This window comes from Microcaecilia unicolor, chromosome 5, assembly GCF_901765095.1.
Source record: "Microcaecilia unicolor chromosome 5, aMicUni1.1, whole genome shotgun sequence".
NCBI classification, from domain to species: Eukaryota; Metazoa; Chordata; class Amphibia; order Gymnophiona; family Siphonopidae; genus Microcaecilia; species Microcaecilia unicolor.
In genome coordinates this window covers 78,720,926-78,734,266 of record NC_044035.1, presented here as the reverse complement: position 1 = coordinate 78,734,266, position 13,341 = coordinate 78,720,926, and the positions used below count along the sequence as shown (strand labels likewise).

The window sequence follows — 13,341 nt, the reverse complement described above, 5'->3', positions numbered from 1 at the left end:
GAGAATTTATGCCTTAATATCTAGACAATAATGTAAAAAGAAAATCTGGTTACATTTGTTGGGAAGATAGTTTACAAGCTGTCTACCTACTCTTAAAATCTGAGTTTGGGACTAAGCTTGGACAGGCAACATTCTTTAGCAGGCAGAACTATAGATAGAGGTTCCTTCTAATCCAGTGGACAAGGGGTCATCAGAAGAAGCTAAAGGGGAACAGATCAAAACATATTTCTTCATGGAAAGAGTGATAGACTTCTAGAATAGTTTCCAAGTAAAAACTATTTCAAGAAACTCTGGCGTAGCCATAGAGGATCCTTGGTTATGGATGAGCATAGGTAAACATTAAGTTGCAGCAGGCTCTGCATTGCCAGCTGAGGAGTACAGTACATTATCACCATTCGCAACAGTATGTTTCATAAAAAAATACAGAGAACTGCAAATTCACAAATATCAAAACAATGTCCCTATGGGAAAATAGGGGTTAGGTTCTAGCTATACCTAAGTTTCCAGAAAACTACAGAACAGTGGCGTAGCCAAGGATGAGCTTGGGTGGGCCCAGGCCCACCCACTTTGGGTTCAGGCCCACCCAGTAGCAGCATACCTATGATGTGGCTGGCAGGGATCCCCAAGCCCCACCAGCCGAAAACTCCCAACAAGTGTCCCTCCTGCATACCTTGTAAGTAGCAGATCTTCGCCTGCAGTGAGCAGTGACATACATACTGCTCGCACCGGCCCCACAGGCGGAAACAGGAAGCTGCATCAGAGGGAAGTGTGTGGGGCCAACATGAGCAGTGTGTATTAGTTGCTGCTCGCTGCTGGTGAAAATCTGCTATTTAAAAGGTATACGGGAGAGGGGGGATGTTTGAGAGACCATATGGCATGCAGGCGAGAGAAGGAGAGACCAAATCACCTGTGGGACGGGGCGAGGTTCTTCTGCCCACCCATCTTGGGCCCAGGCCCACCCAAAAAAATTGGGTATCTGGCTACGCCCCTGCTACAGAAAGCAAATAATTATTCCTATGGGAAATTCAGAGTTAGGTTCCTGCATGGGACTCAACTTAACAAAAACATGTTGTTTTTTTTCTCTTAGGATTGGTAGCTTGCAACTCACTGCCTGGAAGCCTGGTGGCCATTCCCAGAAGCAAGCACCAAAAACATGAAAGCAAAAAAAGGCTGTTTTGAAATGAACATGTTCATGAAAATGCAAGCAAAGCAGTGTGAATGGTGAATTGTAGCCTCTACTCACGCGTGAATAACGAGAACACAGACTAGATTTGGCTTGCGGTCTTTACCTGCTGAATATCATGAGAAATAGATCCCTAACATTTACAAGGCTTCTTTCCCAGGATTTCAGATAGACACAGAATTAGATAAAGCCATAAGGATTTCCTATTTTCTCACAGCCCTCTCCTTCAGAAGCATTTAAAGCAGCGGTTCCCACACCTGGTTCTAGAGACACCCCAGCTAGTCAGGTTTTCAAGATATCCACAATGAATATTCATGAGAGAGATTTGCATACAGTGGAGGTAGTGCATACAAATCTCTCTCACGAATATTCGTTGTGGATATCCTGAAAACCTGACTGGCTGGGGTGACTCCAGGACCAGGGTTGGGAACCACTAGTTTAAACTCAACTAGAGTCCTCAAAATATCTTGCCTGTTTGATTGCTCTATTGTTTTCAATATACGTTTTAAGCTAAGGTTATATTTTGCCCAATATATTTTACTTCCCAGACTTTGCACTGAACTCCTTTTCTTACGAATTCTAGGAAGATATATAGCAAGAAGCCATAAGGGAGATGAGTCCTTCATTATTATTACTTAAATAGGCTACCAGGTGTAGGCCGGCTTCACCTCATCTGTCTGTGGTCTGTATAGGGTTAAATGATGGGTAGACAGGAGCTTATTCTTTGGTGTGCTGTAAGAGCCTGGTGTGCTATTTACCACTGCTCAAGTTTACACCGGTAGATTTGGTAACTCCAGAGGTGCAATAATATCAGTCTCATAATTGTGTATTCCTCCTCCCCCTCCTTCTATAATTTAATATCAGTCTGGCACAATTAAGTTCTAACTGTTCTCCACTTCTAATTACAAGTTTGTGGTTAGTAGAGGAGTGTGGTAGCCGTGTTAGCCCACTCTTAAGGTTATCAATAGAAATCAAACAAAATAAAACATGGAAAAGAAATAAGATGATACCTTTTTTATTGGACATAACTTAATACAAGTTTGTGGTTAAAAGCAAGAGCTCCCCAGCAGTGAACCAGTGGGTTAGCAATGGGGGGAGGGGCCTGGGAGGTTTAGGACCCCCATTGTGGGTTTAGGCCCCACCAAAATTGCAGAAAGTGCTGCTATGTCTGATGAGGATCCCCAAGTCCCAGCAGGGGACTAGGTCCTGGCATTTGGCAGCACTTTGACACTGTCTATGGGCCATGATGGCACTGCCTTCCCTCCCCTCATGTATGCTCAGGTTTTACACCTGTGCAAAAACCGAACATGTGTGTGGTTGGGGAAGGCAGCACAGCAGCAGCCCACGGAAAGTATTGCCAACTTCCATGCCACCACTGGAGGACATGTTCTGCTGGCAAGGCTTGGGGATCTGGCCAGCTCAGATATTTGGAGATGGCAAGGGAAGGCATGGAGAACAGGGGGGTGGGGCAAAATTTTTCGCCCCCCCCCCCCCCAAAAAAATGTTTTAAAGTTCTGGCTACCCAACTGCCATGTACTGTTTCAATTCTTAGTATAGACAATAAGATGTAAATTCCTTTTCAATGGAAAATGCACAAGTAAAAAGATCTAAATGGTATAATGAGATTACAATTTATAAAAGATTTATAAAATATAACCAAAAGAGCACAACATTTGGAGCTTTCCTAAGGAAGGTCAGCAACTGTGCCATTTTTTAAATCAATATAGCAAATGGACTAAATAGTCCCTACAAATTGGCAAATTGCTTTACCCATGTGGCTACCTGTCAAATGTGTTTTGGTTAGAGCATGAAAAATTTAGCTCAGCTCCAAAATGTACTGCTGCCGTAAATCAGGGGCCAATCAAATCCAACTGTGTTTTAAAAAGAATTCCTCAGTTTTGAAAGCTTTTATTTCAAAGTTCCCTTTACAAAACCAGCATATCTTCCTCTCTGATGGGGACCATCTATTTTTCCCCCTGTGTTCCTTGCATTTCTTAAAGCTGAACTCTGAGCATTACATAGAAATGCTCATTGTTGCACAGAGTCTTATGTCATGGTCCGATATCTAGGGCTAAAATATTGAGCCGGCCCCAGCAGAATGTTACAAAGTGATATCACTGGATTGCCTTATACCACCCCGAAAAGAGGCACAGGAAGCTTCCCCCCCCCCCCTCCAAAAAAAAAGGATTTGTTGCATAGAAAAATGGAAGAAGGGAACCCATATACTGCAAACTTTCTAGAGCTGGAAATATCTTCTTCCTCGCACCTTTGTACTGAAGTACATTTTAGTTGTATTACACTGTTTACCTTCTTTCTCCCAACATAAACACCAAATCACCAGCATCTATACCATACAGTAGTTGCTAAGTTTAATGCGTCAGCCCACAGACCCACTTAAACTCTTTACTAAACAGTGAGCTTGTTTTATTTTATTTAGTTCTATGTAATAAAATTCCAAGAAGTGAAATTGTTTCAGAGAATTGTCAATAACATTTATTTACCAAGTAAAGGTCAATGGCAGTCAGTTCTGAATTGTATTTTGATTGGTCTGGATATATAAAAATATACATCTATACATCTAAAGGATTCTTCATTTTCTGGGGGTATGTTCAAATCTTTTGAAGATTTGAAAACTGAAATCCAAAGTTCCATTGTGGTTATTTCCCCCTTCATCCAAAAAAAATCAAATATTTCCCTTACAGAGACCGTATTTAATCATATATCTCCACATTATTTTATTTCTAAATGGTTGTATAAGCAAAAGAAACATTTTTTGATTATAAATAATGGCATAAATTCTAATTCATAATAAATAGGAACAGCCAGAAAACTTTTTTAAAATGTATCTATAAGGCTGTACATGCTCTAGAAATGATATAAGGCTAATATTATGGATTAAAAAAAAAGATAAGTAAGGTTTATCTTCAGAAGACATTTTATTTCACAAATTTAGCATCAGAAATGTATTTTTTTATTTTTTTTTGTTGTTTTATAACAACCAACAAATATGTACAACTATAAAATGTGGTATGGAACCACTGGGTGTTTATTATATACACAGTATATCAGTAGGATTGCATGGAATAAGAGCCACACACAATATACTATCCCCACTAACAGATTACTCTTCCATCCAAAAGGATTGTCATATTTGTTTGTAAAAATACTTAAGAGTACTATACCTAGTAAACTAGGCAAAGCCAGTGTGATTAATTCCCTTTTGATACAGCGCATCATACAGTACACATCTGTAACTTTCTCCAAGTTATCCTAACATTACCATCAAAATACATGCTGTAGCTTCTTCAAAAGGTACATATAATACATAAAACTCAAGAGGGAAAGTTTCTAATAAAAAGGAAATCTCAAATACCTAACAGGTGTAGATCAAGGCAAAATCTAAATACAAACTTGAAAAAGACCATTTAAACAATTTAATCCCCAGGATTCTGTATATGCTGCCTTAAATTTCACATGAAAATTGAAGTGTATTCTATAACAATGCACATAACGTAATTGGTTAACTAGCTAATCAGCACTGTTAATTGGATGATGTCAAGCAATTATCAGCACTAATTGGCATTATAGATTTACACGCACAACTCGCTAACCGTATTCTGTAATGTGGTGCACCTAAATTCTAAGTTGCATAGTTAAAAAGGGGGCATGGCCAAGGGCAGGGTGTGGGCATTTCTAAAATCTATGTATGCTGTTATAGAATACACCTGCTTTAGGCATCAGGATTTACGCCAAGTAAAACATGGTGTAAAGGGAGAGGTGCTTGGCATTATTATATATACCGCTGGAAATTTAAGTCTATTCTCTAAAATTTAGGCATACTTTACAGAATACATCTAGGCATATTTTTTTCTGCACGGAATTTTCAGAAGCCATATATAGAATCTAGCCCATAATACATAATAAAAAGGAATTCTCAATACCCAACAGGTGCAGATCAAGGCAAAATCTAAATACATACTTGAAAAGGTCCATTTAAAAGACAATATGACAAAACTTTTGGAACAAAAGAATGCACTTGCTAAGGTGGGCAGTTTAATATAAATTCAATTGAGCAAATTTGTAAATATACAAATATACTACAATCATGAAGTACAATATAAAACCAGAACTTCTGCAAAATAAACATGTGACCATTGGTTGACAAATTATACTACATGTGAGACTAGTTTCTCAGAAGGCTTTGGGCGCCTTTAAAAATGTAGCAGTCTTTTAAGTCTATCTCCAGTTAAAGTGCAAACTCATTATCTGGTGCTGAGCCATCAGGAAGTAGAATTATAATAGCCTTTGTCACCTTCAATGTCCACTTCTTGATCAGAATCAGAGATTTCTGACTCCAGGTCTTCTTGGGATCCTGGAGACGGGGAACATTGGGACCCATCTAGAGAAAGGTTTTTATTCCTTTCACTGGCCATGCAGCTCTCCTGCCTTTGATCGCACCGACCATCTAAATTTTCAAGGTCTTCCTTTTTATTGCTCTGGGGATTTTCCTGGACAAAGAACAAATTTTCCTTAAAACTCGATGCACACATAATCAAAACAATTGAGCATACAAAAAGGCCAAAATCTAGAAAAGTAATGTTTAGGTTTTGCAGTTTTCTTGTTCATGCTCTGTAAATCAGCACCTGAGGTACAGCTTCTAGTTTGTTTGATAAACATAATAATGGCAAATAGGGCTACATCTAACTAGACACTCAAAACTGTCAGAATCATTATCTCACATCAGTCTCACTTATTTTCTTCATCCTCACTGAAAACATGCCAGAATTTAGCTTTCCTTTTATTTAAAAATCTTACACACACAAGACCTAGGATAAGAAAGTTACTACTACTACTTAACATTTCTAGAGCGCTACTAGGGTTACGCAGCGCTGTACAAATTAACAAGGAAGGACGGTCCCTGCTCGAAGGAGCTTACAATCTAAAGGACGAAATGTCAAGTTGGGGCAGTCTAGATTTCCTGAGTAGAGGTGTAGTGGTTAGGTGCCGAAGGCAACATTGAAGAGGTGGGTTTTGAGCAATGATTTGAAGATGGGCAGGGAAGGGGCCTGGCGTATGGGCTCAGGGAGTTTGTTGACCTAACTATATCACTACCTTGAACTCTACAGATTCCTGATCTGCCAAATATTTTGAATTGTCTTTTATGGTTGCTATGTATTTAGGGCGATCACCCATTGCTAGTTCAATTAGCCACTGATGCAAATTGCAATATTTGACCTTGCACTGTCACCAAGCACACTTTTATACTATGGATTAACGAGACCTTAAGCCTATCTTGCTAAGAACTAGCTCCCACGCTAACCTCACCCCTATTTTCCCATTTCTTCCAATATAAAAACTAGTGCAAACCCTCACTGTATTATTTATTTATTAGGATTTATTTACCGCCTTTTTGAAGGAATTCACTCAAGGCGGTATACAGTAAGAATAACTCAAACATGAGCAATAGGCAATTACAACAGTAAAAATATTCAAAGAACAATACAAAGTGTGGCATGGTATATACTACTTACAATGTCAACACAATAGTAATAGAACATTTCAATTGACAGTGTAGGGTATAAGCAAAGATGAAACATATAGATAGGTAAGAGGAGTTTGAAAATAAGCTGACTAATTTAAAGTTGCACATGAGGTCAGAGAGATGGTTAACATAGGTAAGAGTAAGAGGATCTAGAGAAGAGAATAGAATTGTTCGGTGAGAAATGTTGATGTTTTCAATTTTAGAAATGAGGAAAGGTAATCTTCAGATTGTTTAGTATTTGCAACTTCATGAAAGACACAAAAATACAAAATTCTCAATCTCTTTACATATCAGACCAAAGTTTCAGCGTGCTTGTCTGACATTGCTGTCTGGATGTCTCAACGCCACCTGAAATTAAACATGACCAAAACCGAGCTTCTCATTTTTCCCCCCAAACCACCTCCCCACTCCCCCCATTTTCTATTTCTGTTGATGGCTCTCTCATTCTCCCTGTCTCCTCAGCTCGAAACCTTGGGGTCATCTTTGACTCTTCTCTCTCCTTCTCTGCTCATATCCAGCAGATCGCCAAGACCTGTCGTTTCTTTCTTTACAACATCGGTAAAATCCGCCCCTTTCTTTCTGAGCACTCTACCAAAACCCTCGTCCACATGCTTGTCACCTCTCGTTTAGACTACTGCAATCTGCTTCTTGCTGGCCTCCCACTTAGTCACCTCTCCCCTCTCCAATTGGTTCAAAACTCTGCTGCCCGTCTCGTCTTCCACCAGGGTCGCTTTACTCATACTACCCCTCTCCTCAAGTCGCTTCACTGGCTCCCTATCCATTTTTGCATCCTGTTCAAACTTCTTCTACTAACCTATAAATGTACTCACTCTGCTGCTCCCCAGTATCTCTCCACACTCGTCCATCCCTACACCCCTTCCCGTGCACTCCACTCCATGGATAAATCCTTCTTATCTGTTCCCTTCTCCACTACTGCCAACTCCAGACTTCACGCCTTCTGTCTCACTGCACCCTACCCCTGGAATAAACTTCCTGAGCCCCTACGTCTTGCTCCATCCTTGGCCACCTTTAAATCTAGACTGAAAGCCCACCTCTTTAACATTGCTTTTGACTTGTAACCACTTGTAACTACTGCCTCCACCTACCCTCCTCTCCTTCTTCCTGTACACATTAATTGATTTGATTACTTTATTTTTTTTTGTCTATTAGATTGTAAGCTCTTTGAGCAGGGACTGTCTTTCTTCTATGTTTGTGCAGCGTTGTGTACGCCTTGTAGCGCTATAGAAATGCTAAATAGTAGTAGTAGTAGTAATGGCCAACCTGTATTTGTCAGAATATCAACTCCCTCACTGTACAAGAAAGTCGCCCTGAAAACAGCCACAAGAAGTTAATTCCTGCCTCTGGTTAAAGTTTTCAGATTTGGGGACGCTGCCACCATTACAAAACCGAAAAATCTGCTTAAAACTAAAGCTTACGTTTCAGCCTTCTAATGAGCTGTGGAGCCTAATACAATTTGGGTTGATTGACTGTCTGCCCTTCCATTGCTTCACTGGACCTACGCGATACCACACAGAACCAACCCTACGTTTAACCACCACCCACCCTGCGGTCTAGTATACTATTTATTTTATGAAACTCTGGGCTATTTTCCAAAGACTTACTTCCATTTTTTAAATACTGATATCTGTGAAACTGTACAAGATCTAACTGAAAGTGAGGAACTTGGGAGGGGTCGCGGTCCTGGGATGTCATTCGGCGTATTTGGTAGAGCCTGGACTCAGGGAAATCAAATACATTCAAAGCAGTGTATATTTTACCAGCAGAACAGAAATAAAAATCTGCTTAATACAATTAGATCTAATGAAAGCTTTAAAGAGAATTGATCTTGCTTTTTTTTTTTGTTCCAAGTGAACAAAACTACCGTCATTTACAAAATAACTATTTTTTTTCTCTCTATAAAACGCCCTCGTATTTTAAAAGATTAGTGCCGAAGTAAAGAAAGAATAGCCTCTAATATTAAACACGTTTCTATTTCTTGGAAATATTATCAAATCAGCTTATCCTGCCTCTTAGGTGATTTTTTTCTTCCTGTTAGGAATAGGCGTTTTCTCCCCATCAAGAGCGATCCACAGATGTTGGCAGCAAAACAAACAGCGTTTGTTTAACCTGTACTTTTATACTGCCATTGAACCCTCCCCCCCCCAAAAAAAAAAAAAAAAATCTAGCCTGTGTTAAAAGACAGTTTTAATTTCCTCCATGGGGAAGAAAACATAAATTCTGTTTACTTTCCAGCGGCGACAGCGGACCCTGCCAGCTTTATCATAATCGTGCAATTAAAAGAATCAATAAATATTCCTCTAAACACAACTGCCCGAGTTATTTGCAAACAATTACTTTATCTTTGCCGTGTTAATTGAATAAACATCATATGGATTTACAAAACAATTAGGGGTAAAGTTGGAATAGCCAGTGTGTGTGAAAACCCAGGCATAATTGATAGAGGAACCGCATTAGAAGCTTTTAACATTAGTTCTGCCTGAGAGGTTCATCCTGAATTCTTGCAAGACTATTTGACTTTTTAATCAAGGTGAAGAGGTTAAACAGCCTTTCAAAATGCCTTTAGCATGCAGCCAGCAATGGGCCATTACATAAGATAAGTTGATTAAAATACTTATTTCTATAGAAACAGAAATATCTCAGTACCTGCTTCAGACGCCTCCATTTTGCTCTGCGATTCTGAAACCAGGTTTTTACCTGAATACGACAAAAGAGAAATAAAAGGGTGAGACCCGAAGCTGCATTAATGGCTCCTATACTTGTTGCGACTAGAAACTATCCATTTAGATGTGCTTATGAAAAAAACAAATTGAAGAAAATAAATACAGTGTGTTCCTGATATTTAAGATTATTTTTATTTATTTTATTGCATTTGTATCCCACATTTTCCCGCCTATTTGCAGGCTCAATGTGGCTTACAAAAAAACCTGTTATGGCATCGCCATTCCAGGAGACAATACAGTTGGTGTTACAACAAGATCATGGATGATGATAAAACGATCAAAACAAAGTTATAGAAGATGACACCCCCCCCCCCCACCAAAAAACATTTCTATTCGGGTAGACTGGGCACTGATTTATGTCCATGTATTGCAAGCTTTGTTTTGTACCTGTCTTTCGCTCAGCTGCAGCATCTTCGCAAGCCGTTTCCTTTCTGGCGGGGAAAGGTATTTCTGCGTCTCAAATTTCTTTTCTAGTTCAATAGTCTGATCATTTGAGAATCGAACTTGGCCTCCTTTCCTTTTATGCAGTGGTCTCTGGATGAAAGGGCTCCATAACAGTGACTTACCTGCAATGTAAATCGGAATTATATCTAGGTAAATGTCCAAAACATTATACAAAATTAATAGATAAGTGGACTTTTTTTTTTTTTATTTCAAATGGACCTGAATTCTAACACCTGACAGCTATACAGGATAGCTCGAAGAATCTTAATTATTGTACAGTTTCAAACCTTAACAAGAGGAAAAGGTACTATATTATGGATTAAAGTTTTCAGTGCAACAAACCTAAAATAGGTAAACCAAATAGGTGCGATGTTCATAGACTGCGGATAACGCAAAACTACAACAAAATAGTTCGCATATTGGTTTTCTCACTCCTGCGCTAGATCAGAAACTTTTTTTTTTCCTCAAAATGAGCTTCCAGACCATTGTGTTACAGAAAAGACTTTAAATCTTTGCCCGTCCGGTTCCTCACTTCCACTGATTTTTGCATCAGCCCTAATACAGAAGGCCGGTTAAAAGCCACCCGAAGAGATATGGCAACATTTCCGTCAATGTGTTTCCTGTTGGTCTATCTCGAAAAAGAAAAAAAAAAAGCATAGCTTCCTTCTGCTGTTCTACAGAAATAACAGCAGCAAACTGCTTTGCATTCTGAGCAAATGTTTGCTTAAATTATAACTATATCAATAGTTTGCTGATTAGCACCCAGCAGTTCTTGCCGTGGTACCTTGATTTATTTATATATATTTAAATGTTCTGCTAACCTACAGGAGATAATCAAAGGTGATGCGCACACCCAGAGATATTTTGTTTAAAAAGCGTACTAACATTTGATTGAAAGGTCTATTATTGATTATTTTGAATACATTTGATCTTTTATAACCCGATTTAATTTCCCAGCACATGCTTAAATTGAATTACAGCTTCTTTCCCAGTACATAGTTATGGATGTAGGTGTAGGGTTGGATGGGCTTTTTTTTTTTTCAATCTCCTCTAGTGGATGCTTTAGAGAGTTTTCAATAAGAAAATTAAAAACAGGGTTCTCCAAAGGGCCATAACACTTGACATCTCATACAATCACACACTGAACAGGTTTCAGTGCTCCAGTATAAATATTTGTCCGCTTTTTAAAAACAGTCGTTGAGTCAGTGTTTTTCATTGCTGTTCTGTCTGAACCCTTTGAAAGACATCATTGTTTTTCAAGATTTTGCTTGCGTCAGTCTTTCAAAACTGCTGTGAAAAAAAAAAACTGTCTAAAAAATAGGAAGCAAATGTTTTTTTTAAAGCAGCTATAAAGTCACATCCCACACACAGGAAATGAACAATATCAGAAAAACGGATCCCGGCTATCAGAAGCCGAGTGTTTCCTGAATTTGTCTGTATTGAGGATGTCGATAAAATAATCAGCAATGTGCACGACTCCCGGAGACGAGGCAGCCAGGAAAACACTTAACAGCTTCTGAAACCAGATTTACTCCTATCGAGAGCTCAAGATTTCCTGTATGAACGGAAAGGGGTCGGCCTCTCTTTCTCTTGTGCAGCTCTTCACCCAAGGCCGGCCCTACAAGCATGAAGAGCAAAAAGCCTCCGGATCTGCAGGGCATTGACACTGAAAATGAGGCGACCAGGACTACTTGAACCCTCTTAAATAAAAGATCAAGGAGAATGACTCTCAAGGTTTCCCATAAAACCACATGGAGCATGTCCTAGACTGTCACAACAGGTTACCGCCTACTGCTTAAAAAGGGGGTGAGCAAAAGCCAAATAGATAAACGCATAAATAAATAGATCCATAAATGGTTATTTTAAAAGGCCACTAAAGCCAAATGTGACAGGAGCTTGGCGATTGTAACAGCCACTAAAGAGCTGATACAGACATCAAACACATGTCTTTGCTTGGGTGAGCAACCACAATATTAAAGGCAATCTCTATTGCTAGGAAATCATTTTGCAACACCAGTTCGAGACTAACATTTTCAGCCGTGAATAATGTTAGAGTTATTTGGCAGATCATCAAGATAAAAAGTTTTTTTTGAGTCAAATGTACAGCCGCTTGCGGTTACAACCCAGATTATAAAAACTACAGTACTAAATTTACTGTAAATCAGACCAAGAACAGATGGCGGTGAATTAGTTTCCTATTGTCACTCCCTTGCAATACAGCAAAAATAGTAATATCCTGAAGTTAACTCTAGCATAGTTCTTAACCGCACGCACAATAGGACATGCAAGTGCAGAAGTCTAATTCCAGTCTCCCCCTCCCCCTCTCGAGCGGGGGAGTTTCAAGAGAAGAGAATCGTGCCTTTGCCATGCTTACCCAGTGGATCGTGCCTGAGCAGGGCGTGAGTATAGTCGCTCCCTGGCCGGGGGTAGGAGTAGAGGGGACCGTGGAAAGAGCTCACCCCGTAGGTGGCAGCCAGGGCTGCAGGGTGTGTGAATGCGGGATGGATCGGTGTGGGCTCGTAGATCGGAGTCCTGTACGCAGACACCAGGCTGGTGAAGGAGGAATTGGGGGAGGGCAGAGTCGGGGCTGGTAGTGGCGGGGTGCTCCCGCTGGGCGCCGCACCCCTGCCTAGGATGTCCTCGATGTAGAAGGGAGTGGGGTGCGCGGGCTGCAGCGGGGTAGGCGCGTAAACCTGTACACTGACGCCCAGCGCTGCCGACGAGCTCGGGTGCTGATACTGCATGGCTCGGCCCGCTTCCTCGCCCCGCTCTTCCTCGATCGCCGACACCCTGCCAGAGGAGGGCTAAGTCCATAAAAGCTGGAACTGGAACCTGAAAGTGCCCGGGAAAGTTAAAAAGCCCACCGCGCAGCACGCTGACATTTATCTGCACTCCGATTACCCTTCAATGGGTTTCTACTGCCAGGGGGAGGAGCTGGCACGGCCTCGGGACAGCTGAGCAGTTCCAGTCCCGACTGATTAGTGCTCTGATAGGTCCACAGGGGCTGGTTTACACCTCCCCAGCAAACACTCTCCGGCCAACTGCCCAGGGCTCCAATCAACAATCTGTAAGCTATGCAGTGATCTCTTCAAAGGGGGAGGGGGGGGGGGTACTGCAATCAACAATCGGTTCCCTAGGAAGTGCCAAAACTACTGGCTGTAATATTAGATCAGGGCATGACGTGCTCTCTAGCCACCACCAAACTCTGATCTCCTTTCTGCAGGCACTGGACGTGTCCTTCTCTATGATAACATAGTAAATGATGGCAGATAAAGACCCGAACGGTCCATCCAGTCTGCCCAACAAGATAAACTCATTTTACGTGGTACGTATATGTATACCCGAGTTTGATTTGTCCCTGCCTTTCTCAGGGCAGGCAGAGCCCGTAAAATCTGCCCAGCACTGTTCCTGTACTAAAAGTTCAGAAGCTA

General features: G+C 40.7%; 1 protein-coding gene across 1 annotated transcript; it reads right to left on the bottom strand.

Moving 5' to 3' along the window:
* Positions 1 to 4,876: 4,876 nt before the first annotated feature.
* HHEX (hematopoietically expressed homeobox) lies at positions 4,877 to 12,823 on the bottom strand. The gene is made up of 4 exons (XM_030203009.1): positions 12,285 to 12,823; positions 9,854 to 10,032; positions 9,390 to 9,440; positions 4,877 to 5,691 (listed from the first exon to the last, which is right to left on the bottom strand). The coding sequence occupies exons 1-4, from the start codon at positions 12,652 to 12,654 to the stop codon at positions 5,464 to 5,466; spliced, it is 828 nt and encodes a 275-aa protein (XP_030058869.1). The 5' UTR covers positions 12,655 to 12,823; the 3' UTR covers positions 4,877 to 5,463.
* Between the last annotated feature and the right edge of the window lie 518 nt (positions 12,824 to 13,341).

Coding starts and splice junctions, on each gene's coding strand:
- HHEX (XM_030203009.1), bottom strand. CDS start 12,654: ATGCAGTATCAGCACCCGAGCTCGTCGGCAGCGCTGGGCGTCAGTGTA. Junction 10,033..12,284: donor GCTCAGGCACGATCCACTGG/GTAAGCATGGCA, acceptor TTTACATTGCAG/GTAAGTCACTGTTATGGAGC. Junction 5,692..9,389: donor AATGGAGGCGTCTGAAGCAG/GTACTGAGATAT, acceptor TTCTTTGTCCAG/GAAAATCCCCAGAGCAATAA.